General features: G+C 42.4%; 1 protein-coding gene across 6 annotated transcripts in view; it reads right to left on the bottom strand.

Annotated features, from left to right (window-relative positions):
* Positions 1 to 24,554, bottom strand: part of sema6d (semaphorin 6D) — a 295,419-nt gene that overhangs the window by 201,122 nt on the left and 69,743 nt on the right. For all 6 annotated transcript variants that reach the window (XM_072565102.1, XM_072565100.1, XM_072565105.1 and 3 more), the window contains exon 2: positions 14,930 to 14,999. Coding sequence is in view for 3 of the 6 variants with exons in the window: in XM_072565100.1 (XP_072421201.1) it covers positions 14,930 to 14,999 (70 nt within the window). In the remaining 3 variants the exon portion in view is untranslated. The remainder of the gene's footprint in view (positions 1 to 14,929; positions 15,000 to 24,554) is intronic.

Genomic DNA, 24,554 nt, shown 5'->3' with positions numbered 1-24,554 from the left:
AAGTTCTCCTCCTCTCTCTACAAGAATCTCAGTGAGTCTCTCTCTCACTGCAACCCCCAGGTATGTCAGTTAGTCCAGTAAACTGTTGAACTGCAGATAGCTGGTTTGAATTTTGAAATGGCCGGAACATGTGGAGAATGGCCAAACAAGCAGGAGATGTAGAGGCCTACGCTCTCATGCTGGTTTGTTGGCATGTTCTCATCTCCGGGAACATTTTCGGAGACTGAGGGAGCCAACAGCTTCCCAACCCACAAATTGGCATGAGCTGAAATGTGGCCCAGGGATGCAGACTTTCTAACACATCCTTGGAAGCACCTCCACTCTTAAGTGCCACCTCTCTCTTACATACGATTGGCAACCCCCATCTCCTGCAGTGGAGCTGTCAATCCCTCAGGGGATGCGCTGCCTCCTTTTGACCGCCCTTCACTGGATAGTGAGGATACTCTCTGACCACTAAATGGTATGACCACAAATAGTGGCATCCGCCATCAGGTCGAGATCCAGAAATACACTAGGCCCCGATCACAGATCTAAGAGTTGGCCTCTGGTCTGGACAGTGCCAGATTTGAAGCCACAGTTCTACTGAACTGGTTGATGGCAGCTGGCATGGCAACAATGCTATTAATGGCTTCATGGGTTACCCCCTGGTTAAGGGGGTTTTTTACAATTCATTTTGCGGGATGGGGGTGTTGCTGGCTGGCCAGTATTTATTGACCCGTCCCTTGAGAAGATCGTGGAGATTCTGCCTTGAACTGCTGCAGGCCACCTGCTGTCGATTGACCCACAATGCTCTGAGGGAAAGAATACCAGGATGTTGACCCAGTGGCTGTGAAGGAATGTTGATATCAAGCGATCATCATCCCATGACCTGGCCTGACTGGTGTGTGTGTGTGTGTGTGTGTGTGTGAGAGAGAGAGAGATAAGATGGACAAATCTGTAGGCAAATAGCCCTTATCCTTTCTGTCAGGAATTACATCTAAATTATTAGCATTTGGGCAAAGCATTAGTGTCCATGGAAACATGCCCCAACAAGGAGTCAATCTCTTCAAGAGACATGGTGGGGGGGAGCAGTGAGAAAATTGGTGTCAAATTTAAGTCACACAACATGCATTATGCAACTGGCATGTCACATGAAGTTCAGGTGTGTGCTCACGGAGTGCTGTCTTTCATGGAATATTTCCAAAATAATGCAATTAAGCAGCCACATCCTGATTAAAAGAATGCGCTTAGCTATTCTCAGATCCTATTCACATTCACAGTTCTATAGCCTTGCCTTTCAGTGTCAAAGCTAATTACAGTTTTAGAGACTGTTAGGAGTTAGGGCCATACTTAAATCTATCACAGCAGATGCATCAAAGGTTGATTAACTCTTCATACTTTTCCTCTTAGCACCCACTTATCTACCTACAACAGCTGTTCTGTTAAACTAACCACACCCACAGATGCATAAATCCACCTTTAATAAATGATATCACATTTTACTCTGTCATTACTTTTGTCATTGTTCTTGCTGAAGACTTGCAAAGCCTTTTGTCCTCAAGCTGCTGTAAAATGCTTGAAGCTACAACAGAAACGGTCGAATACATATTTATTAGTAAAGTTTGAATGTTAGTTCACAACACTGATCTAAGAAAAATACTTTTTCCATGCACAGTAATGCCTGCAACAGCTATCAGAACGGAGGAACTGAAACCCTGATATAATGAGTACATATTTTTGTCACGTCCTATTTCCTCCTTGGAGAATTTAAATAATAATTCACAGACCAATGCATTTCATTAATGGCGCTTTTTTATGTTTACATGGTTGCAATGCCCCATTACCCAGCAGGTTCTAACTAAATTGGCAACCATTCATTAGAATTTGTTAAGATTGGGGACCTTTAACATGATCTTCATTGCCATTGTGCATTTTTTTAAAAAAAAGCTCGACTGAGGTTTTGATTTATGTCATGAAAGCAATGGACTTCAGTAATTAAAACCGTGCAAGAAAGTCACCTGGGTTGAGTATTTCTTTGTTTAAATTCCGCTAAGAACTTGTCGGGAATAATGACCTCCTTTACATTGCTCGGGAACCTGCCTTTCATTAGGGTATGTCTCTGGTGTACTCAGTGATGGGTTTTGGCTGGGGATACTCGGATGTTTATGGGAAGGCAGGCAATTTTGGTAATGAAAGTAATAATTTACAACAGACTTTGCTTCTACTTCTAGCGCATTAACTACTTGTACCTGTGGCACTGGACTGTATTGCAATGTGTGATTTGAAGATTTATTTGGAATGAATGTGAAAGACTCTAATGCACAAATGAATGTAGGGTTTGTAGTTTAACACTGCAACCTCTGTGAAAAGATCTGCAGACACACTTAAAATAGGGAAAGCACAGAAAGAATGCAAATAGTGTCTCTTCACAGTTCAAGTCTTTCTCTTTCCATTAGATGGAAGGGTCACCATTCAAGAATAGGTCTGCAACCATTAGTATTTCAATCTCAATCATGGAGACAGTAGTCAGGAATAAAGAGCAAAGACCAGTTCCTTATTATTAAGGGAAAACACTGCTCACTATCTCAATCCCTTTAATACGGTATTTCATTTTTTAAAAAAGAAAACTTTAAATTCAGGTTTTGTCAGGTTCTATCAAGTGTGATTTCTGGACTTTAAAAAAAAATCCAATCAGCTGTAGATCAATGCAACTTTCCAGCAAGATAAAAGACAAAGCTTTTCGAAGTATATTAAGAAAATTTTTTAAAAACTCCAAATGTAGAAAACAGCAATTTGACATTGATATTTTTTAAACTGTGTGAAACCTGGAAAGGAACACACCACATCACATGCTCTGCATAAGATCTCCTTTGTCAAATACTAAAGCGAGTCTTTCAAACTGTTTGTGTAATTTCAATTTCCTTGTGACCCCTCATCAATTATCCAACTCGGAGCTTGCTGGAAATTGCTAGTGCCTTAAGGGTTAATGCTTTCAAAGAAATCCAAGTTAAGCAGTGCTTTCTGTATTCATAAATCTTTTACCATTATGAGTCGGGTAAGAATTGTGGTGAAAAAAAAATACATCTGCCATCTGGTGTCAGATGCTTTACACAGGCAAAATTACAAAATGAAATTTAGATGAACTTCATTAGAAAATCAAGACCTAATTCATAGGGCTATTCATCACATTCTCATTCATGGATGCACTGCCACTAAAGAAACCGAAAGAAGTCTCGGATACGAATGGAACATAAAAGCTGAAATGGAGTGTGAAGGGATAGGCAAACAATGAGAAATCCAGTCAGGGAGAATATTGTCACTCCTTTTATTGGGTGAACTACTTAATTATTTTGGTGCAAACAATACAAGGGTCTGAATTGGCAATGTTGTGCTTTCAGCTTTCCTTTAGTTCCTTGTGTTATCAGTATTCCATAGGACACTTCCTCTCATTTAAAACTGGAAGTGGGGAATATGACCAGAGCTTGCTGACTCAAGCCGTGTTTTGTTGCATAGTGCAAAGCAGTTAGGTTCGATGACTGCAACACGGAGGGGAATATATGTCTTTATTTTTAATTTCAAATGGACTATTTTGGCAGGCATAAAAATGAACTTGCAAACCATGTTCAGAATGTTTGTGAATACTTGCCACTTCTTGCTCCTAAGTGCAAAGTACCATGTGGGGTTGGGCCAACATGACCCAACCTGAACACTGCATTGTTGAAGGGATCTATTTTCTACAGGTGGGAGATTTACTCTGAGACTCCCTTTCAATCTTTGTTAGCACAAAATTAAAGCCTTTCTTCCCTGTGCTTTTGGTATTCCACGCTTCTCCAAACCCTCTCCTAAAGAAAGCAGGAGACTTCTTCTCTCAGTTACCAAAAATCCAATTTCGAACATTCACAGATGCACCAAATATAGTATTCGGTATAACGGCAGTTAGATCGAATCAATGACACTGTAATAGGGAGTGCATCTTTTTTCATTTACTGGTAGGCAGAATAACAAGGTGGAGCTGGAAAGAACTGGATCAACGACAGATGTAATGCATGAGTGAATCTAATACCTGCTGGGGGCAAAGAAAGGCTTTGGAAATAACTCACACAAGATCTATCAAATTGCCATTACTGTCAACAAATTCCCCACAGCTTAATGCTGCTATCAGCAACAGTGGCCCAATGCAGATGGCTGGTTTTGCTGACTATTAGAGTTTAAAGGGGTGGGGGGGGGCGGAGGTTGGGTGATGATGTCTGATGGGGAAAAGCAAGGTGTAGACTTTCAATGCTGGCATTATTGGAGAGTTCTGCAAGGTTTTGCCTCAGTTGAATGATTGCCAGACAGGAGTGTGGGTTGGAGATTACACTGCGTTCTGATTTGGAAGGAAGTGTTTGCTGCCACCATAGTTGCAGGGAGTCCACTCATACGGTCTTTGACCTCAATGCCAGCAACCCACAGGTAAACTACCTGCAGCAAAGAACAAAGTTGCCAAGTAATCGTTTCCCCACTTGAACCCCTTGCTGTTTTGCTAACCAACCCCACTTGCCTCCCACTCACTGTTCCTCTTTACTACCATCCCAACCTTTGAGTTGAAGCTACCTCACCCACTGATCTGCTTCAAGTAAAGTAATATGCTGGGAAATGAGAGGAGGGTAGAGGAGTCCAAAACTAGGGGGCACAGGTTTAAGGTGAGAGGGGAAAGATTTAAAGAGGACCTTAGGGGCCACTTTTTCACACAGAGGGTGGTGCGGGTGTGGAATGAGCTGCCAGAGAAAGTGGCAGAGGCTGGTACAATTACAACATTTAAAAAGCATCTGTATGGGTATATGAATAGGAAGGGTTATGAGGAATATGAGCCAAGCACTGGCAAATGAGACTAGACTAATTTAGGATAGCTGGTTGGCATGGACGAGTTGGACCGAAGGGTCTGTTTCTGTGCTGTACAATTCTATGACTCCTTGAGTGGCAAATAAAGTGGTAGAACGATGGTGACTGAGAGGCAGCAACTGCATCACACAGCAAATGATGTCAGAAGTACCAACTTCCTGTTACAATATGTTGGCAGGAGATACCAGGGATTCCAACTAGCCAGCTGGTGAAGGATCAAACTGGAGCCAATCTTGTCACACTTTAGGGAATGGGAAAGCTCAAGCTTCTGCCTTTTGAACAAACTCCGTACTTTTGCCAGTTCCATCTTCCTCCTGGCCATTGACCCAAACTGAACCTGTCTGATTGAAGCCTGTGTCCTCTGTGACTCCAAGCTGAACGTCAAAACTGACACTGACTCCATCATAAAAAAAAACAGTCACTTTTACCCTGTCTACTTCTGCATCACCTCAGTCCATTTATCACTAAAACCCCCACTGTTCCCAGACCCAATTACTCCATGATTGTATTGAACAGTGTCACATCCTTGGAAAACATCAGCTCACTAAAAACTCTGGAGCCTGTAAGGTATTCTGCATCAGGTCCTTCTCATCCATTACTGCCTTCCTTCCTGATCCACACTGGCTCTTAATCTTTCAGACCATCCCAAACCAGATCTCCAACTTCAAGTTACAATCTGGCAAAGGATCAGGAAGATTTACATTTAAAGTGGGACAATATGTGAGATCCAGGGCATTTACTAAAAGAATTAGGCTACTGGTTTCCACAGTTTTGAACAAACAACAAACTTGACAATACAGCACTAGATTACAATCTACAACATATGTACATCCTACTTCTAATGCCCAGTGTCAATATGTGGTAACAGACTGTGACTAAATATCCCGTATCAAATGGTAAGTGCAATCTGGCCAAATCCCCATATATTTCTCAGGACAGACTAGGGGCTTGTTCTTGGTCATTTCAGAAGCAAGGCTGTACATGCTTTCACATCATGAAGCTGCTCCATCTCTGTCAGGGAATGGCTCTCTGGCTCCAGCATTCTCAGACCCCAACTCGCAGGTTGGCAGGATACCTCAGTCAGTTATTGATGTGCCTCTGCTCCCAGCTGAAGCGTTAGCACTGACAGTGGCTACGTGGATGCTGCTGGTTCCTGGGATGGCAGGGCTGACATTTGAGGAGAGATTGTACTCCATCGATGTTGGTAGAAAGAGGTGGGATCGCATAGAAATCTATAAAGTTCTAACACGGCCAGACAGGGTAGATGCAGGAAAGATGTTGCCATTGGTGAGGGAGTCCAGAAACAGGGATCATACTTAAAGGATAAGGGATAAATCTTTTAAGGAGGCTGATACAATTACAGCATTTAAAAGGCACCTGAATGGATATATGAATAAGAAGGGTTTAGAGGAATATTTGCCAAATGCTGGCAAATGGAACTAGTTTTAAAATAGGATACCTGGTTGGCATGGATGAGTTGGACTGAAGGGTCTATTTCCATGCTGCACGACTGTATGACTTGATGACTGAGATGAGGAGAAATTTCTTCACCCAGAGGTTGGCGAGTCTGTGGAATTCATTACCACAGAAAGTAGTTGAGGCCAAAACATTGCGCTTTCAAGAAGGAGGTAGATACGGCTCTTGTGGCTAAAGGGATCAAGGGATATGGCGGGGAGGTACGTGAGGTTATTGAGCTTGATGGTCACCCATGATCATACTGAGTGGTGGGGCAGACTTGAATGGTCAAATGACTTACTGCTGCTCCTACCTTCTATGTCCCCATGAGATGCTAGCCTAGTGATTGGGTCAGAATCAGCTGGGAGACACTCCAGCAGGGGTCACTTAATTGGTGACCTCTGGGAATATGTCCCTCCATATTCTGCCAGCCCCCTAGGTTGAGTTGTCTCTTGCTTTAGCCCTTGTGGCATGAACTCAGCGCAAGCCATTAAGTTCAGGCCTGGATTTCCTCCTTCTGCTTGGCTTCCATCCTTATGCGATTACCTTTCTCTGGACTGCCCAGAGACTCTACATCAACATTAAAAGCAGCAATGGAGGCAGTGCAGGGAAGGTTGACTCAGCTGATATTGGGTAAGGAGTGACTGTCTTATTTGGAGAGGTTGAGTAGGTTGGTTTCCATACTCATTGGAATTTAAAAGAATGAAATGTGACTTTATTGAAACGTTATTGTTGGGGGCGGGATGAGGGGGTGGGGGTGTGCTTTTAGCAGGATCGCTGTAGAAATGTCGTTTCCCTTCAGGAAAGTCTAAGGCCAATGGGCATTATCTCAGAATAAGGGGTTGTACATTTAACACATTGAAGTGAACTGGAATTCCTTCTTTAACAGGGCAGTAAATGTGTGGAATTTTCTTTACCACAGAGGGCTGCCTAGGCTGGGCTGTTAAGTATGTTCAAGGCTGAGATGGACAGATTTTTCATCAGTAAGGGAATCAAAGGTTAGACAGGAAAGTAGAGATGAGGATTATCAGATCAGCCATGATCTCATTGAACGGCAGAGTGGACTGAATGGCATACTTGTGTTCCTCTATCTTATGGCCTTATAGTTGCAAGTTGTTATTGGGGTTTAGCATTTCACGACGAATTTGCTACATCAACCATGTTTATTGTAATTTGGTGATGCCCTCTGACCCACCACTAAAAAAGAACTTGCATTTATAGAGCACAGCTCATAAACTTGCACTCACTCCTTGAGCCAAACAGATTGAAAATACCACTTTGTACAAGAAGGCATAATCATTTCAATCATCTGAGCAATAGCAGTTCAGAAGTAATAGCTAACCATTCTGTATAAAAATAAATAGCCAGAGTGCTAGTATTTAATGGGATTAATTAGTTCAGCAAGTTTTATTTGAAAATTAGCTTTTCTGAAATATTGCAATTAACTGCTCCTGTTTAGACTGGTCTGAGTAATCATGAAATTACATGTGTTACTGCCAGTTATAAGTTGCAAGTGAAATTGTATGCTGGGAATATAGAACATAGAACATAGAAAAATACAGCGGAGTACAGGCCCTTTGGCCCTCGATGTTGCGCCGATCCAAGCCCACCTAACCTACACTAGCCCACTATACTCCATATGCCTATACAATGCCCGTTTAAATGCCCATAAAGAGAGAGAGTCCACCACTGCTACTGGCAGGGCATTCCATGAACTCACAACTTGCTGAGTAAAGAACCTACCCCTAACATCTGTCCTATACCTACCACCCCTTAATTTAAAGCTATGGCCCCTCGTAATAGCTGACTCCATACGTGGAAAAAGGTTCTCATGGTCAACCCTATCTAAACCCCTAATCATCTTGTACACCTCTATCAAGTCATCCCTAAACCTTCTTTTCTCCAATGAAAACAGCCCCAAGTGCCTCAGCCTTCCCTCATAGGATCTTCCTACCATACCAGGCAACATCCTGGTAAACCTCCTCTGCACCTGTTCCAGTGCCTCCACATCCTTCCTATAGTATGGCGACCAAAACTGCACACAATACTCCAGATGCGGCTGCACCAGAGTCTTATACAACTGCAACATGACCTCAGGACTCCGGAACTCAATTCCTCTACCAATAAAAACCAGTACGCCATATGCCTTCTTCACCGCACTATTTACCTGGGTGGCAACTTTCAAAGATCTGTGTACATGGACACCAAGATCCCTCTGCTCATCCACACTACCAAGTATCTGACCATTAGCCCGGTACCCCATCTTTTTGTTACTCTTACCAAAGTGAATCACCTCACACTTAGCTATATTGAACTCCATTTGCCACCTTACTGCCCAGCTCTGCAGCTTATCTATATCCCGCTGTAACCTGCCACATCCTTCCTCACTGTCAACAACTCCTCTGACTTTTGTATCATCCGCAAACTTGCTCACCCAACCTTCTAACCCCTCCTCCAGGTCATTTATAAAAATGACAAACAGCAATGGTCCCAAAACAGATCCTTGCGGAACATCTTTGACAAGCAATGCCACGCCTCCCCCTCTTTTACCCCCACTTCTGACTCCACTAAAACATTTAAACCCTGGAACCTGCAACAGCCAATCCTGTCCCTGCTCTACCCATGTCTCCGTAATAGCCACAACATCGAAGTCCCAGGTACCAACCCACGCTGCAAGTTCACCTACCTTATTTCATATGCTTCTTGCATTGAAGTATACACACTTCAAGCCACTTTCCTGTTTACAGGCACCCTCCTTCGAGATTGATGCCATGTTCCTAACCTCCCTACACTCCAGGTCCTGCACCCTAAAGCTACAGTCTAGGTTCCCATGCCCCTGCAGAGTTAGTTTAAACCCACCCCCCCAAGAGCACTAGCAAACCTCCCGCCAAGGATACTGGTGCCCCTCAGGTTCAGGTGTAGACCATCCTGCTTATAGAGGTCCCACCTTCCCCAGAAAGAACCCCAGTTATCCAAATACTGGAATCCCTCCCTCCTGTACCATCCCTGTAGCCACGCATTTAACTGTTCTCTCTCCCTATTCCTCGACTCTCTATCACGTGGCACGGGTAACAAACCAGAGACAACAACTCTGTTCGTTCTAACTCTGAGCTTCCAACCTAGCTCCCTGAAAGCCTGCCTAACATCCTCAGCCCTCCTCCTACCTATGTCATTGGTGCCAATGTGGACCACGACTTCGGGCTGCTCCCCCTCCCCCTTAAGGACCCGGAAAACACGATCAGAGTCATCACGTACCCTTGCACCTGGGAGGCAACATACCAAACGTGAGTCTCTCTCGCCCCCACAAAACCGCCTATCTGTTCCCCGAACTATCGAGTCCCCAATAACTATTGCTCTGCTCTTCTCCACCCTTCCCTTCTGAGCAACGGGGACAGGCTCCGTGCCAGAGGCCTGAACCCCATTGCTTACCCCTGGTAAGTCAACCCCCCCCCCCACAAGTATCCAAAACGGTATACTTGTTCTTGAGGGGAATGGCCGCAGGGGGTCCCTGCACTGGCTGCTTCCTCCCAGTCCCCCTCACTGTCACCCATCTGTCTGAATGTTTGCAAGAAAGAAAATGTCCAATTTTCAAACAGGTTTCTAACACATAGAGCATCCCTTAACAACAATGTGCATTTATATAGTGCCTTTAATATAGCACTTTTAAAGTCGTGGACTGTCCCCTGGTTGTTATGAAGCACCAATCCACATAAGGAGATATTCCGGGCAGGTCACCAAAAATCTGGACAAAGATTGTAAAGGAGAACCAGAAAGGCTGGAGAAAGTCAGAGATGGAAGTGTTTAGAGAAGGAATTCCAGAGTTTAGATATGATTTGATTTGATTTATTATTGTCACATGTACCTAGGTACAGTAGAAAGTTTGGTTTTGCGTGCAGTACAGGCAGATCATACAATACTAAGTGCATTAGGGTAACAGAATAGAGTGAGGAATACAATGTTACAGCTGCAGAGAAGATGCACAAACAGCAAGGTCAACGTTTCATTTAACATTTGAGAGATCCATTCAGAACTTGGAGCTTAGGCTGCTGAAGACTTGTCCAGTAACAGTGGGACAAATAAAATTGAAAATAACAAGGACCTTTGGCCTGCCAAGCCTGAGCCAATCCAAATGCACTGTCTAAACCTGTCGGTCAATTCCTGAGCATCTGTATCCCTCTGCTCCCCACCTACTCATGCATTTATCCAGACACATCTTAAATGAATCTACTGTGCCTGCCTCTACCACCTCTGCTGGCAACGCATTCCAAATGCCCACCACCCTCTGTGTGAAGTACTTGCCACGTGTATTCCCCTTAAACTTTCCACTTCTCACCTTGAAAGCATGACCTCTCGTTATTGAATCCCTCACCCTGGGGAAAAAGCTTGTCTCTATCCACCCTGTCTATACCCTTCATGATTTTGTAAACCTCAATCAGGTCCCCCTTCAATCTCCTTTTCTCTAGTGAAAACAAACCTAACCTACTCAACCTCTCTTCATAGCTAGCACCTTCCATACCAGGCAACATTCTTGTAAACCTTCTCTGCACCCTCTCCAAAGCATCCACATCCTTTTGGTAATGTGGTGACCAGAGCGGTACACAGTATTCTAAATGCGGCCAAACCAATGTCTTGTACAATGTTAACATGACTTGCCAGCTCTTATACTCAATACCCCGTCCAATGAAGGCAAGCATACCGTATGCCTTCTTGATTTGGAGATGCTGGTGTTGGACTGGGGTGTACAAAGTTAAAAATCACACAACACCAGTTATAGTCCAACAGGTTTAATTGGAAGCACACTAGTTTTCGGAGCGAAGCTCCTTCATCAGGTGATAATGACACTATCACCTGATGAAGGAGCGTCGCTCCGAAAGCTAGTGTGTTTCCAATTAAACCTGTTGGACTATAACTGGTGTTGTGTGATTTTTAACTTTGCATGCCTTCTTGACCACTCTATCCACCTGTGCAGCAACCTTCAGGGTACAATGGACCTGCACTCCCAGATCTCTCTGCCCATCAACTTTTCCCAAGGCTCTTCCGTTCATTGTATAATTCGCTCTAGAATCAGTCTTGACTAAATGCATCACCTCTGCACAACAGACCAGAACTGGAGGAGTGCAGAAATCCTGGAGGGTTGGGGGACTGGAGGAAATTCCAGAGTTATGGATGGAGCAAGAGAAAGTAGGGATCAGAAAACAAGGATGAGAATTTGAAAAGGCAATATTGTTGGATCGGGGATCGATGTAGGCCAGCGGGTAGACAGAAGGTATGAACAGGGCTCGGTGAGGGTGTTACAGGCTGCAGAGATTTAAATGAGTTCAGAATTTATGAAAGATGAGAGAGACGAGGCCAGCTAAGTGTGCAATGGAATAATCAATCAAATCTGGATGTAACAAAGACATGGTTCAGGGTTTCAGCAACAGCTGAGCTGGGGTAGAGACAGAAGGTGGCAGTCTTGTGGTCGGAAGTTCATTATTAGTCAAATATGATGCCAAGATTGGAAACAATCTGGATGTCATGTAAACAGTGTGGGAAATTGGCTCCAGTGGAAAAGATGGAAGAGATCCTGGGCAGATGCAGCTAGGTATCATCAACCTACCTATGTATCTGTTATCTGAACTGCTGTCAGCGCTCACAGCATATTGATGTTAGGGTCATCTTGGAAGATCTAGGTGTATCTTATACTAGGAAGAGACCTGGCTGAAAGGAGAGATCCTTTTAAAACTTATCTTTACTTCCAGGCTTTTAACTGTACACAGAACTACTGCTCTCAGATTTCTCTCATTCGCTTCCTTGTGCCAGCACTGTGATATAGCTCCTTACTCAGTGCTGTTAGAGTTAATCATTTACTCTACATGTAGCACAGAATGGGATGGTGCGTCCTAACCACAAGCTCAACAGTTTTTTAAATATGTGGTAAGCAGATGGCAACCTCTAAGAGAGCTGGGCTTGGGAACCAAACCATTTTAGTTACAATATTGTTAACAGCATGGATCCACCAATCTGTTCAATGCACTTTTTTGGACATTTAAGCAAGGGTCATGTTCTACTACTTACGGATGCTGGCAAGACCACAGACTGAGGTGTGGGGAGGGTGGTAATCAGGGGAAGAAAGTACACAGCATCTACAGAATGAAAGGGAACCAAACGATTCAGCCAGAAACAAAGCCTCGGACTCATACTGTGTGTCTGAACAAAATTATGAGCCTGTTACATCATTTGTAGGTTTCTTTTTAATCCTTCATCCTCCAACAATGAAGATGTTGCTCTTTCTCTCATGAACAACAAAAAAATCTTGGCTCTCCATGCAAAAGGTTAGAATTTTTCATCCTGGACCTTCAAACCTTGCAATTATAGTTTGCCATATTAGGAGCTGAATAGTGCAATTTGTACAACTTCCACCGATCTTGCTATTTTAAGGCTGGCATTCATTCATACATTTTAATTGCGTGAACAATAGAAAAAGATCATATGAACTTATTCCGTGATTGCCCTCTTATTTCTCCAACAGTAATGCTCACATTCCATTAACAATTTCAATCTTGAGAATGCTTGACAAGTATAAAGTAGGATAAAGTTCCCTTTGCAAGATCAGAAGATCACGCCTAACTGCACAGTATTGTATATCCCAGTCCTTGATTGAGATCGTTAGATCTGATGCTGAACTTTGTGCAATTCAATGCTGTGTACTTGTGCCAAAAAGAATTGGATTGATAATCGTTTTACTTGGGTGTCTTACAGGCAGCACAGAAAAAGAAGATTTTCATGCTGTAAGCCAACATTGGACTTAAGCCCAGGCCCCAGAAGTGAAACGATGAGTTCAAATCCTTTACTTTTTAAAATGCTGCACAGATTGCTGTTCGACACAAGCATGTTGTTACAACTCAAAGATTTCTTTTAAAGGACTTTGGTTCAATAATGCATTGAGAAAATTTCGCAAACATTCTACTTAACAATGCTCTAATTGAAACGCTTTTCCACACAATGTCAATATATGCAAATCTTTGAACAAAAAGCAACAGTGTGGGTTAGAAATGTAGAGAATGAGGGATAGCTTGTTCAGCTTTACCATAATGGACCACGTGCTTTCAAAATTCCATCGCTTCCTATAGTCGTTCATCCAAGATCTGCCCACTGGTCAATACAGCTTGGTTGATATACCATTTGGCTCATAAGGCAGCCCACTATCTTACTCAGAATGTTTTTTTGTGTCCCTTTTTGAAAGGTTTTGATTCTGCTAACAGAACAAAGGTCTGAACTGATTGTCACTTGTGCTCTCCACTGCCTTCTGAGTATTAATAATGCTGTCTGGGGACCAACCTCAATCCAGCCTAAATAATTTAAAGTCAGCCACAAACTACTACTGCAGCAGTGCAACAAAAAAACTTTCAACCTGTTATCATGTTTCTGTGTACAGCAGGAACATCCCATTACTTTTTTACCTTTTGCACATAAAATAATGAAGGTAGAGTTAATGAGTTCTGCACGTCTGTAATACCATGTCTCCACTCTCTCTCTCTCCATTTAGCAGTGCAATTGGACAACCTGAGCTGCAGAAGTGGGCCCTAGTCTTGGGCAAAGGACTGAGATTCATTGCCACAGCTTTTCATTATCGTTTCTGATTAGGGAAGGGGATTTGGCATGGTGCAATGTCTGCAGATTTCTACACTTGCACATGCTGCTTCAATTCTGCTGTTTTGCACAAAAATCTCCAAATTAAAACAAATCACTTGTGACAATAGCTGGTAATTGGGTCTGTGATTGCATGTGGAAAAAGAAGCCTTCATCAATTATTTGCAAGTTGACTTACAAATGCACCCTCTCAAATCAAGATTCAACTTGTGCCGTTTCCTGAAGGACACTGCTTTGTAATCTGCTCATCTGTTTTCAGACTGAACACTGTTATTTTAGTAGTATTAACTGTTTTAGTTATTTGGTTTTATTAACCACACCCCTCCGCACCCTCTCCCTTGAAGGTGACGAACATTGCGGAGCTATGGCAACTGTATTCCAGCCCTCTCATACTTTGCTGGTGGCTGAACAGTGAATTGAGATTGGCTATTTGGCCATGGAGGGAACCACAGGCAAATCTAGCTGGTCCTGACATCTATTCATGGAACATTTTCCAGTGGGGTGAGATTATAGGATACGAATCAGAAGTAGGAACCTTGGCACTTGCTCTTAGCCTTTCCTAAGCTTGAAATACTGCAGCCAACTGCAACACCCAATTTGGATCAGGTTAATACTGACTGGAAGTTGAAACTTGGATTTTCCAGGTTTGCATAAGCTTTATGCTACATGCCTTTATCTGTCCAGCCATTGGCAGGGATCTTGAATTCTTTTTCTGAGGTTGCTCTACTTGCACACGTAAATGCTTCTCAAATTTCTATAAAGTAGGCAAATTGTACTCAAAAAGCCTAAATTGGTTACGGTACGTCAGAAATCAATGAACCATTATCAAGCACACCTCCAACTCCAAAAGGTCAAGGTGACCCTTTGAGCTACTGAATGGGATCATTATTCACCTAGCTTAATGGTTGTAGGTTTTGCTGAATCATTTTGAAAAACTTAATGGTTGTATGAAGTGCAAATTCAAGTTCACTGCAGATCTTACCTGTGAAAACAGGCCTGCAGTTGTGGTTCTCAGGCTTAAAACACACTGGCTCAAACAGTGATGCTGTAGTCTGGAATAAAAAGAAAACGTGATTGAAAAATCTTCCTACTGGTCGTGTTAAAATGTCTTTGATTGTACACTTGTGACTTACACATAAGTTGCTTCATAGAAGTCAAACACAGGTCTGACTGTGCTCTTGCCAAATGTATTCAGAATACACCATATTGTTTTTAATCATACTCACAGAAAAGGCAATGCAGTTCACACAAGGTAAACATTTAGAACAATTTTTCAGTACTACCCACACAAGGCAACATCATTAACACAGCAGTTTAATAATTAGACAATTTGCATGTTGTGTGTCAGACTGAATTTGTCATGTGAATGGAGGTTTGGCCTACACACCCGCAGTCAGTTCAAAGGGAAGAGTCCCCATCTGCACTATTATACCTCAATTTCAGGCAAGCATAAGTGCATAAAAACAAACCATTTGGACAGTTGTTGCTTTTCTATGTAGAATGACGATTTTAGTTTTTGTTAAAATTGCTACTTAGCATGGGGAAAGTATTGTCAAAATTTGGTAATTTAAAGGTTTTATTTTACAGAAATGGCAAAATGCATTTTGAAGAGACATTGATTTCCCAAGGCCCCTGCTGAGATTGATTAGCTTTTAGAGGCGAGTTTGGCAACCCTCCAACTTTACTTCAATGCACCAGCACTGAGACAGCAGCAAAGAGTCAATTACATGAAGCGGCAGATTTTGATCAGGAAACAGCAGATTCCCCCAAATTCTGCAACATAAGGGTGGGAAACAAGTGGAAATTGGGCATGCAATCACCTTCAAAGTTGTTTTATCTGACAGACTGCAAGTGCTCACATAGGACCGGACATTTCTGAAAACCTCAAGAGCTCAATTGTTTCTTCGAAAATTGGAAAATATTGTTGGAAAAGGCCCACTGGCATAAAAATATTCACAAAAATTGTGAAAAGGAACACAATCATCGAGGAAGTATTGCAGTTCAAATCGAGGTCTACGACAGGGACAAAGTAATGTTATAACGCTGAGCTATAACAGCATTTCATAAGTAATGTCATGTCCTGCTGGAGTATTGTGTTGGAAATCAAGCTCCACTATTGCTGGAAACCTGCCAAAGTCAAAGATTTTATCAAACTTTGAAATATTCCCTGATATACTTAAACAAAATAAAGTACTGCTGATGCTGGAAATCTGAAACAAAAGCTAGCAGCATTTGTAGAGAGAAAGCAGAGTTAATGTTTCAAGTCCAGTGACCCTTCTTCAGAGTAGTTTCGCTAACAATGTCTGGTTTTGCTCCCCAATTTACTTGTCTGTTGTGACCCAGCTAAACAGAAAACATGAATAACGCTTCTGAACTAATGAGAATTACTATTTATTACAAATATATTGAATTCTGGCTAAAAGTAAAGGAAATGAATTACTGACATGCAACTCTACTTGTTAAAGCTCTGCTTGTTTTATAAAAAAATCCTACGCACTCATATAGACAGACAAAAACATTGGTGCTATGGCTGGAGGCAATAAGCTGGGAAGGCAGCTCAATGGTCCTTGTTCAAAGGGTTTGATGAGATGATTCTTTTCATGGCCAGGATTTGGGGTTCTTCGATCTCTTTGCTCCAGGTTCTTTTTCAGTCCTTTGTAGGAGGCGCGGGCAATTCTTAGCTACTGCTTAAACACCACTATAAATAGCAACTGGTGAGAGAAGATAACTGGCTTTTTTCAGGAATTGGTTATTTTCTTCTACAGAAATACACTGCTTTCCTGTTTGGAAGCTGAAAAGGTCTTAGCGGTTTTGTTCATATCCACAAGCTGTTCAGCTACCCTGGAGCCAAACTTATAGTTGTGGCTAGGCAGATGGCTTTTGTTGTCCAGAGCTGGACACAATTCCACAAACCAATCAGCTACTTGTTGCCAGCTGAATCTCACATTGTACACTCCCCCTGGTGCTAGCTCATCTACAATCAGCCTCCTCCGCTGGTTGAACAAAGCAGCAGTGTAAACACCACTTCTAATGAGTTTCTGCAACTGAGTTTTAAAAGTGCCGCAATCCCTTTCCTAATACTTCGTCATTTTTTTCCGTTTCAAGCCTCAAGACAAAAAAACCAGAAAATTAAAAAGATATGATTGTTACAATAAGTAACACACATCGTCATCTTTGAAGGAAAACCAGCAGGTTTCCAAAAGTGATTTGGAATAAACAACTTGTGTCATGCTCTAGTACATCATGAATTATCTGACAATATTTAAACATTGTGAATACAGTTTTTAAAAATGACCATTGCAAGTTCTACTATACGCCCTTTTGATTCATGAGCTGGACATATGCATCCATTGACAAACTCAAAATTCTCTGTGTTAAAGAATGGACCACCAACAAAAAGAACTGTAGCTTTCAACTGACTTACCTTTCCGTTAATCTGTGGGCAAAAGAAGTATTGACATTCTAAGTGCGTTGGATGAACATAAAATTGATCCAATTGACCTTTTGTTGTATTATGATAGTCTCTCATCCAGCTCAGTTTGGATGACCTTCAAAGGGTCAACCAACAATACAGGATGTTCGATCAACAGACCTTAGATGAAGGGCAGCACAGTGGCTCAGTCGTTAGCATTGCTGCCTCACAGCACCAGGGACCCAGGTTTGATTGCAGCCTCAGGGGACTGTCTGTGTGGAGTTTGCACATTCTCTCTCTGTCTGTGTGGGTTTCCTCCCACAATCCAATGATGTGCAAGTTAGGTGAATTGGTGATGCTAAATTGCCTAAAGTGTTTAGGGATGTGCAGGCTAGTTACATTAGTCAGGAGAAATGTAGGGTATAGCGTATGGGAATGGGTCTGGGTGGAATACTCTTTAGATGGTTGGTGTGGACTTGTTAGGCCTAATGGCCTGTTTCCACACTCTAGTCATTCTGAGAAAATTCTATGAAGGGCTTTGAACTGATACAAGTCACATGATGGGCACAGCCATGTTTTCTCTCCCTGATTGTAAAAAAGCAAAAGCTGACTTGTAGAGACAGAGTTTCATCAAAGGCTATCAGTATGGCTGTCAGACCAGCTGCAAGTCAGTGAAGCTGCCAGAGTAAGAACCATCAATATCTTGAAAAATGGGAGAACTGTTTTACCTGTTCGAATTTCAAATTCAGCCAAAAATTAACCAATTCAACTACAAGAAGTCTGGAAATCCTCTGCTTTTCAAGACATTCACTCCAGTCAATTATCAACACATCAAATAGACCACAGGCCTGCAACAATACAGACTGAGACAATTATACATTGTGACTGTACTGCTTCCTTTGTCTATAACCAAAATGTGTATATATGATTGTATGTGTGATTCAAGTAAGTTTTTTTTTTAACATTCAGGGCAAGTGTGGACAACAAATGATCTTCTTTATTGTAAATTTACAAAATGCTTGCTGCTGGAAATACTTAAATTGGGACAATCACTTTGAGGGTAAGAAAATGCAGTGTAAAACAACAGTAAGAAAACAGAAGTTGTGCCCATGATACTTGCACAAAGGTGAAAAATTGCACAAGGAAACCAAAAATATAAGGAGCAGCAAAGTGTCAGGGGAAACACTGAAAACCCACAAACCGTAATACCAGCAAAGGAATTACTTCCAAAAAGCTAAAGAAAGCAATTGGTTAGAAATGTGAATTGTACAATAATATAGACAATAGGCTGCCGTCCTACCAAGAATGATTTCAACACAAAGTCATTAATTGGCATTTTATTAAAAAGATTGAATGTCATATTAATACACTCACAGCCGATATACTGGCTGGGATTTTATCAAGCTTGTCCACTGGTCCGAGAACCATTGTGGAACCTCTGTTAGGCCTGTGAGTAAGGTCTGATGGAATTCAATTGGTCACTGCCAGGCTTTTCTTGCAACATGGATCCCTGGCATGGGATGTCCAAAACACCGAAAGCTGTTGGCCAATTAGAGTCTGTTCGCTTCTCGTGTTGCCAATGCCAATTGAAATGGTGCCCATTTATAGTACTGTACCCAACTGAGGCCCAGTCCTGTGGACAAAGCCCGTGTCACAGGTGAGTGAAAATTGAATGGAGATAATGTGTGGGGGAGGGCACAGGAGCAACAAGAGCGTGCCTCAGGCAAGGGCCAGTTCAGTGGTTTTCAGTGGCACCATTGCCCCCCTACCATCAGAGTACCTCATACTGAGGGAATGCCCTAGCAACCCTGATCCCTTGGGAGGATATTGGAATTACCTGGCCCATTTCTAAAGGTGCTATTTTAATCTTGCAATTGTGATGGGCTCAAGGATAATGGTTTTCAATTGGCAATCTTAACAGATGTCCCACTCTTGGCTGGGAACCCACATCAGCTCCTTCCAATCTCCAATTAATAAGGGGAAGACATCCTGACACGGCGACTGACAAATGGCCTCTCCCAGTATTAAGTGGCCATAACCAGCAATGGTGCCCACTGCAACCTGTTATATAAAACCCAGCCTCATGAAACTGTAACCGATGAAGATACACATATTATAGCCAAGTGATTTTTATTGTACAGCTGACCTGAGCCAGCCAACTTTTCCTGGTTTTGGGCAATCTGTCCTTAAAACATCACCTTCAACTCCAGTCTTCAATTGTGCTTTCACGGTTATACTATTTCTGGATGCATCACCCCTGAATTATCAGCATTCCATTACCCTCTGCCTATTCTCAATCGCCATTTCCAACATCTGATGATCTTGAATTCCACAGGAAGACCGTTCATGTTTTATGGATAATCCAACATTAAATAGGCCTTGCCATCAAAACAATGATACTTAGTCTTTCCTCTTTCAAGGAGATATATCCTAAATCTTTGTCCTTCAGTTCAGAGTATGCATTTTGATTTCATGTTCAGGTCAGTGTGGTAACACACAATTCAATGAGCTCAACAGCATGTATTTCTATAAAACACAATTCAATACTTGGTTCCAAGTAAAACAGTTTTAAATTAGTGGTAAGAATGAAATTTTGATGTTAATTAATTCTTGTTTCTACATTACCATTCTGCTCAATAAGTATGAGATGTAGCTTTTAGTTATGACGGGCAGAGTCTGAGAGCTTTGTAGTTTCTGTTTGTCTGGTGTGAGTCTGGAACAAGTAACTATTATTTTCACTAGAAAGTTTCTTGTCTAGCTTGTACAGTAAAATCTCCTAGCTATTTTAAATTCAGACCATACGTATTGAAAGGAGCCTAAAGTGGGTAACATATATAATACTATGTGAACGAACACTAAATCAAACGAACATTGCATAGCTCCGATGAGTGTAGAGATATCTAAGACAACCATTTAGGAGTCTGCAGATCCTCTCAATTACACATGGTGTGGTGTATGATGTTCAATTGAATTTGACCTATGTAAAGGTCCATTGAACAACTGATGTAATTCACAGTTCAGCTGTAGGCAGGTGACACCTAGATAGGATTAGAAACCTGCTTACATCTGTGGTGTGAGCAGAATATCACTGTTCCCTACAGACTCTGTAACTAAGAAAAATTAGTCCCATTTGTGGAACCTAAAAATTGATTGATTTATTGTTGTTACGTGTACCGAGATACAGTGAAAGTGTTGCTTTGCGTGCTATACAGGCAGATCATACCATACAAGGTGCATCATGGTAGTAGAACAGAGTGCAGAATACAGTGTTACAGCTGCAGAGAAGGTGCAGAGAGAGAGATCAGAATTACCATTTGGGAGGTCCATTCAAAAGTCTGATAATAGTGGGGAAGACCCTGTTCTTGAATCATTTTGTACATGAATTCAAACTTTTATATCTTTGTAAATGGAGTTGGGGTGGAATTTGGCCCCACAGTTGTGAGTATATAAGGAGTGTAGCAGGGGGCTGAATACACAGCCTTGTGGGACATTGGTGTTGTGGATTATGGTGGAAGAGAGTGGAAGAAAGTACAACCAGGGTGGGAGGGCTCTTTGATTATGTTGGTTGCTTTCCCAAGGCAGTAGGAAGTATAGGATGGAGTCAATGGATGGGAGGCTGGTTTGTGTGATGGACTGGGCTGTGCTCACAACTCCCTGTAGTCTCTTGCCATCTTGGGGACAGTAGATGCCAACCACACTGTGATGCATCCAGATAGGATGCTTTCTATGGTACATCCATAAAAATTGGTAAGAGTCCTTTTGGACTTACCAAATTTCCTTAGCCTTCTGAGGAATTAGAGACATTGTTGTGCTTTCTTGACCATCATGTTGATGTGGCCCAGGACAGATCATTGGTGATCATCACTCCCAGGAACTTGATGCTCTCAATCATCTCCAGCTCAGCACCAGTGATACAGACAGGGGTGTGCCCTCCATTCCACTTCCTGAAGTCAGTGACCAGCTCCTTCGTTTTGCTGATGTTGATGGAGAGATTGATGTCTTTACACCATGCTGCTAAGGACTCAACCTCTTTCATGTATTCTGTCTCATAGCTGTTTGAGATCTGCCCTACAATGGTGGTGTCATCAGCAGACTTGTAAATGGAGTTGGGGTGGAATTTGGCCACACAGTTGTGAGTATATAAGGAGTATAGCAGGGGGTTGAGTACACAGCCTTGTGGGACATTGGTGTTGTGGATTATGGTGGAGGAGGCATTGATGGCTGTTCTTACTGATTGTGGTCTATGGGGCATGAAGTCAAGGGTCTAGTTACAGAGGAGGGAGCGGGACCTAGGCCTCGGAGTTTCGAGATGTGTTTGTTTGGAATTATGGTGTTGAATGCGGAGCTCTAGTCAATAAGTAGGAGCCCGATGTAGGAATGCGTATCATCCAGATGTTCCAGGGATGAGTGTAGAGCCAGAGAGATGCTGTCTGCTGTGGATCTGTTGCACCAGTCGGCAAACTACAAAGGATCAAGGCGGTTTGGGAGGCTGGAGCTGATGTAAGTCATGACTAACATCTCAGAGCCACTGGGTGGAGTCATTAAGGCACGCTGCATGATGTTTCTTTGGCACCGGGATGATAGCGGTCTCCTTGAAGCAGGTGAGGACTTTGGATCGTAGTAAGGAGAGGTTAAAGGTGTTCTGTGAACACGCCCACCAGCTGGTCTGTACTGGACCTGTGTGCACAGCCAGGGATTCGATGCTTTCCAGGGGTTCACTTTCAAGAAAGTCAATCTGACATCTCTGACAGTGACCGTGAGTACAGATGCACCTGAGGCTGTTGGAATAGAGGACATTGTTTCACTGCCTTTCTGTTCAAAGCGAGTATAGAATGCATCGAGCACATAGGGTAAGGATGCTGCCCTTGATTCTGTTCGGCCTCGCTTAGTAGCTTGATGTATTGCATAAGCCTTGCCACAAATGATGGGTGTCTGTGTGGTTGGTTTAGGTCTCAAGCTTAGTTTGCTGCTGCCTCTTGGCATTATGACGGTTGTACCTGGATTTCTTGTATAGGTCAGGGTTGTACACCTCAATAGGGAGTCGATCTCCAGGTTCATCCATGGATTCCAGCTAGGGAACATTCGGATTAACTTCCTTGGCACACAGTCTTCCACACACTTACTGATGAAGTTTGTGATGGCGGTGACCAGCTGAGTTCATGAATATGGACCAGTCCAAAGACTCCAAGCAGTCCCATAGAAGCTCTTCTGTTGCCTCACTGACGGTACGTCCTCATGCTTCAATCTCTGCTTGTACGCCTAATGGTCTCTCAAATACAATTCTATAATCATTGCCACAGCTTGTAGTATAGACTAACGGTTAAGCTAATGTTTGGTTGGCAACCTCTGCCTATACTCATGAAATCCTTGTTAAATAATATCTTTTTTAGACAGGAAAGAAAGCAGCTGAGCATATTCTATTGTTAACAACCGAGCAGCTCATCTGAAAACCCTGTCTGAATAAAATTGAAAACTCTTTTGCTCACATTTGCCGATTTTCCAGGAAGCTTTTCAAAAGGTACTGTTTGTATTCCTTTGTCTGTTTCAGATAATCCAGTTTCACAGTGCACTGCCAATCAGCCTAATCAGCCAACTCCCTTGTGAATTGTTGGTGCATAAATAAATATAGATTCCCATTTCCTGTACACAACTCTCATCAACAATAAAATGAATCTCCAGAGAGGAAAGTAAAATCTGGAGCAGCGTGTAGAGATTCTGAAATCAGTTTTGTCTTTTGCAGGAACAAAAAACAGAAGTTGCTGGAAAAGCTCAGCAGTTCTGGCATTATCGGTGAAGAGAAATCAGAGTTAACGTTTCAGGTCTGGTGACCCTTCTTCAGTTCTGAGCAAGGGCCACTGGACCCGGAACATTAACTTTGACTTCTCTTCACAGATGCTGCCAGACCTACTGAGCTTTTCCAGCAATTCCTGTTTTCGTTTCTGATTTACAGCATCTGCAGTTCTTTTGGTTTTTATTTTGTCTTTTGCAGAGCACCTTTACCCTGTCATTCCAGAATCACAAAGTTGGTCATGCAAGCTTTTGTAAATGCCATTGGTACTGACCAGAACTCTCAAGGAACCCACAGAGTTTAAATCCATGTTCAGATTAATGTACAAATGGAGCTAGTTTTTATAACTAGCACACTTCAGTGTTTTAGGACCCTTTTAGGAGAATAATCCTTGTCCAAAACAGGATGGTCAGAAGTCACAGGACACCAGATTGTAGTCCAATAGGTTTATTTGAAATCACAAGCTTTCAGAGTGCTGCTCCTTCATCAGGTGACTTCACCCGACAAAAGAGCAATGCTCCGAAAGTTTGTGATCCCAAATTAAACCTGTTGGACTATAAGCTGGTATCCTGTGACTTCTGACCTTGTCTACTCCGATACCAGCACCTCCACAAAGAGGGGAAGGGATGTAGTTGAGTTAATGTCTCCTGACTAGTAGTGCAGAACCCCAGGGTAATGGTCTGAGAACAGGGTTCCAAACCCACCGTGGGAGATGGTAATATTTGTATTATCAGGAATAAAAAGCTGACCATATATCCACTCACAATGTCATGCAAATGACCTTAAGGCAGATTTTTAAGCAATAAAGGAACCAATGATTATGGAGAAAATACAGGAAAGTGGAGTTGACCATTATCAGAGCAGTCATGATTGAATGGAATGGTGGAACAGCCCCAATGGGTTGAACAGCCTCCTTCTTCTCTGGGGGCTTATGGTCCCTGAGATTGGAGGGCAAAATTTCCACAGTTTGGAGTTATATGCAGTCCACAATATAACTGAGACACTGGCTGGTGTCCCATCATTCCTGGTATTCTGATTATCTCAGAAAAGCAAATGTTAATGTGTTTATGCTACAAGCCACCAATTGCTGTCTACGTTTAACAGCACTTCCAAAGGTTTGATGAAAGCCTTTCACTATAGATCAAAACCATATTAAATTATTTTCCCACAAACTTTACTTCAAGCAACAAAGGCACATTTTGTGAAAAGCCTCACAATCAAGGGTTGCAACCCTCCAAAAACCTTTGCAATCCCAAATGGGCATTTTAATAAAATCCTGCAGTCACAAATCCATAGCTGCAGCTCAGCTAGAAATTAGGTAGACTCCAAAAATGGTCCTGGATCGGTTTTATTGGACAGAGTCTTAAAGTGGTCTCAGTGTTATGGGTGAGGGTGGGATTTGGGGCA

The sequence above is a fragment of the Chiloscyllium punctatum genome, chromosome 48, assembly GCF_047496795.1.
Source record: "Chiloscyllium punctatum isolate Juve2018m chromosome 48, sChiPun1.3, whole genome shotgun sequence".
Taxonomy (NCBI): Eukaryota; Metazoa; Chordata; class Chondrichthyes; order Orectolobiformes; family Hemiscylliidae; genus Chiloscyllium; species Chiloscyllium punctatum.
Note: the sequence above shows the minus strand (reverse complement) of the source record. Positions and strands in the feature narration are given on the sequence as shown.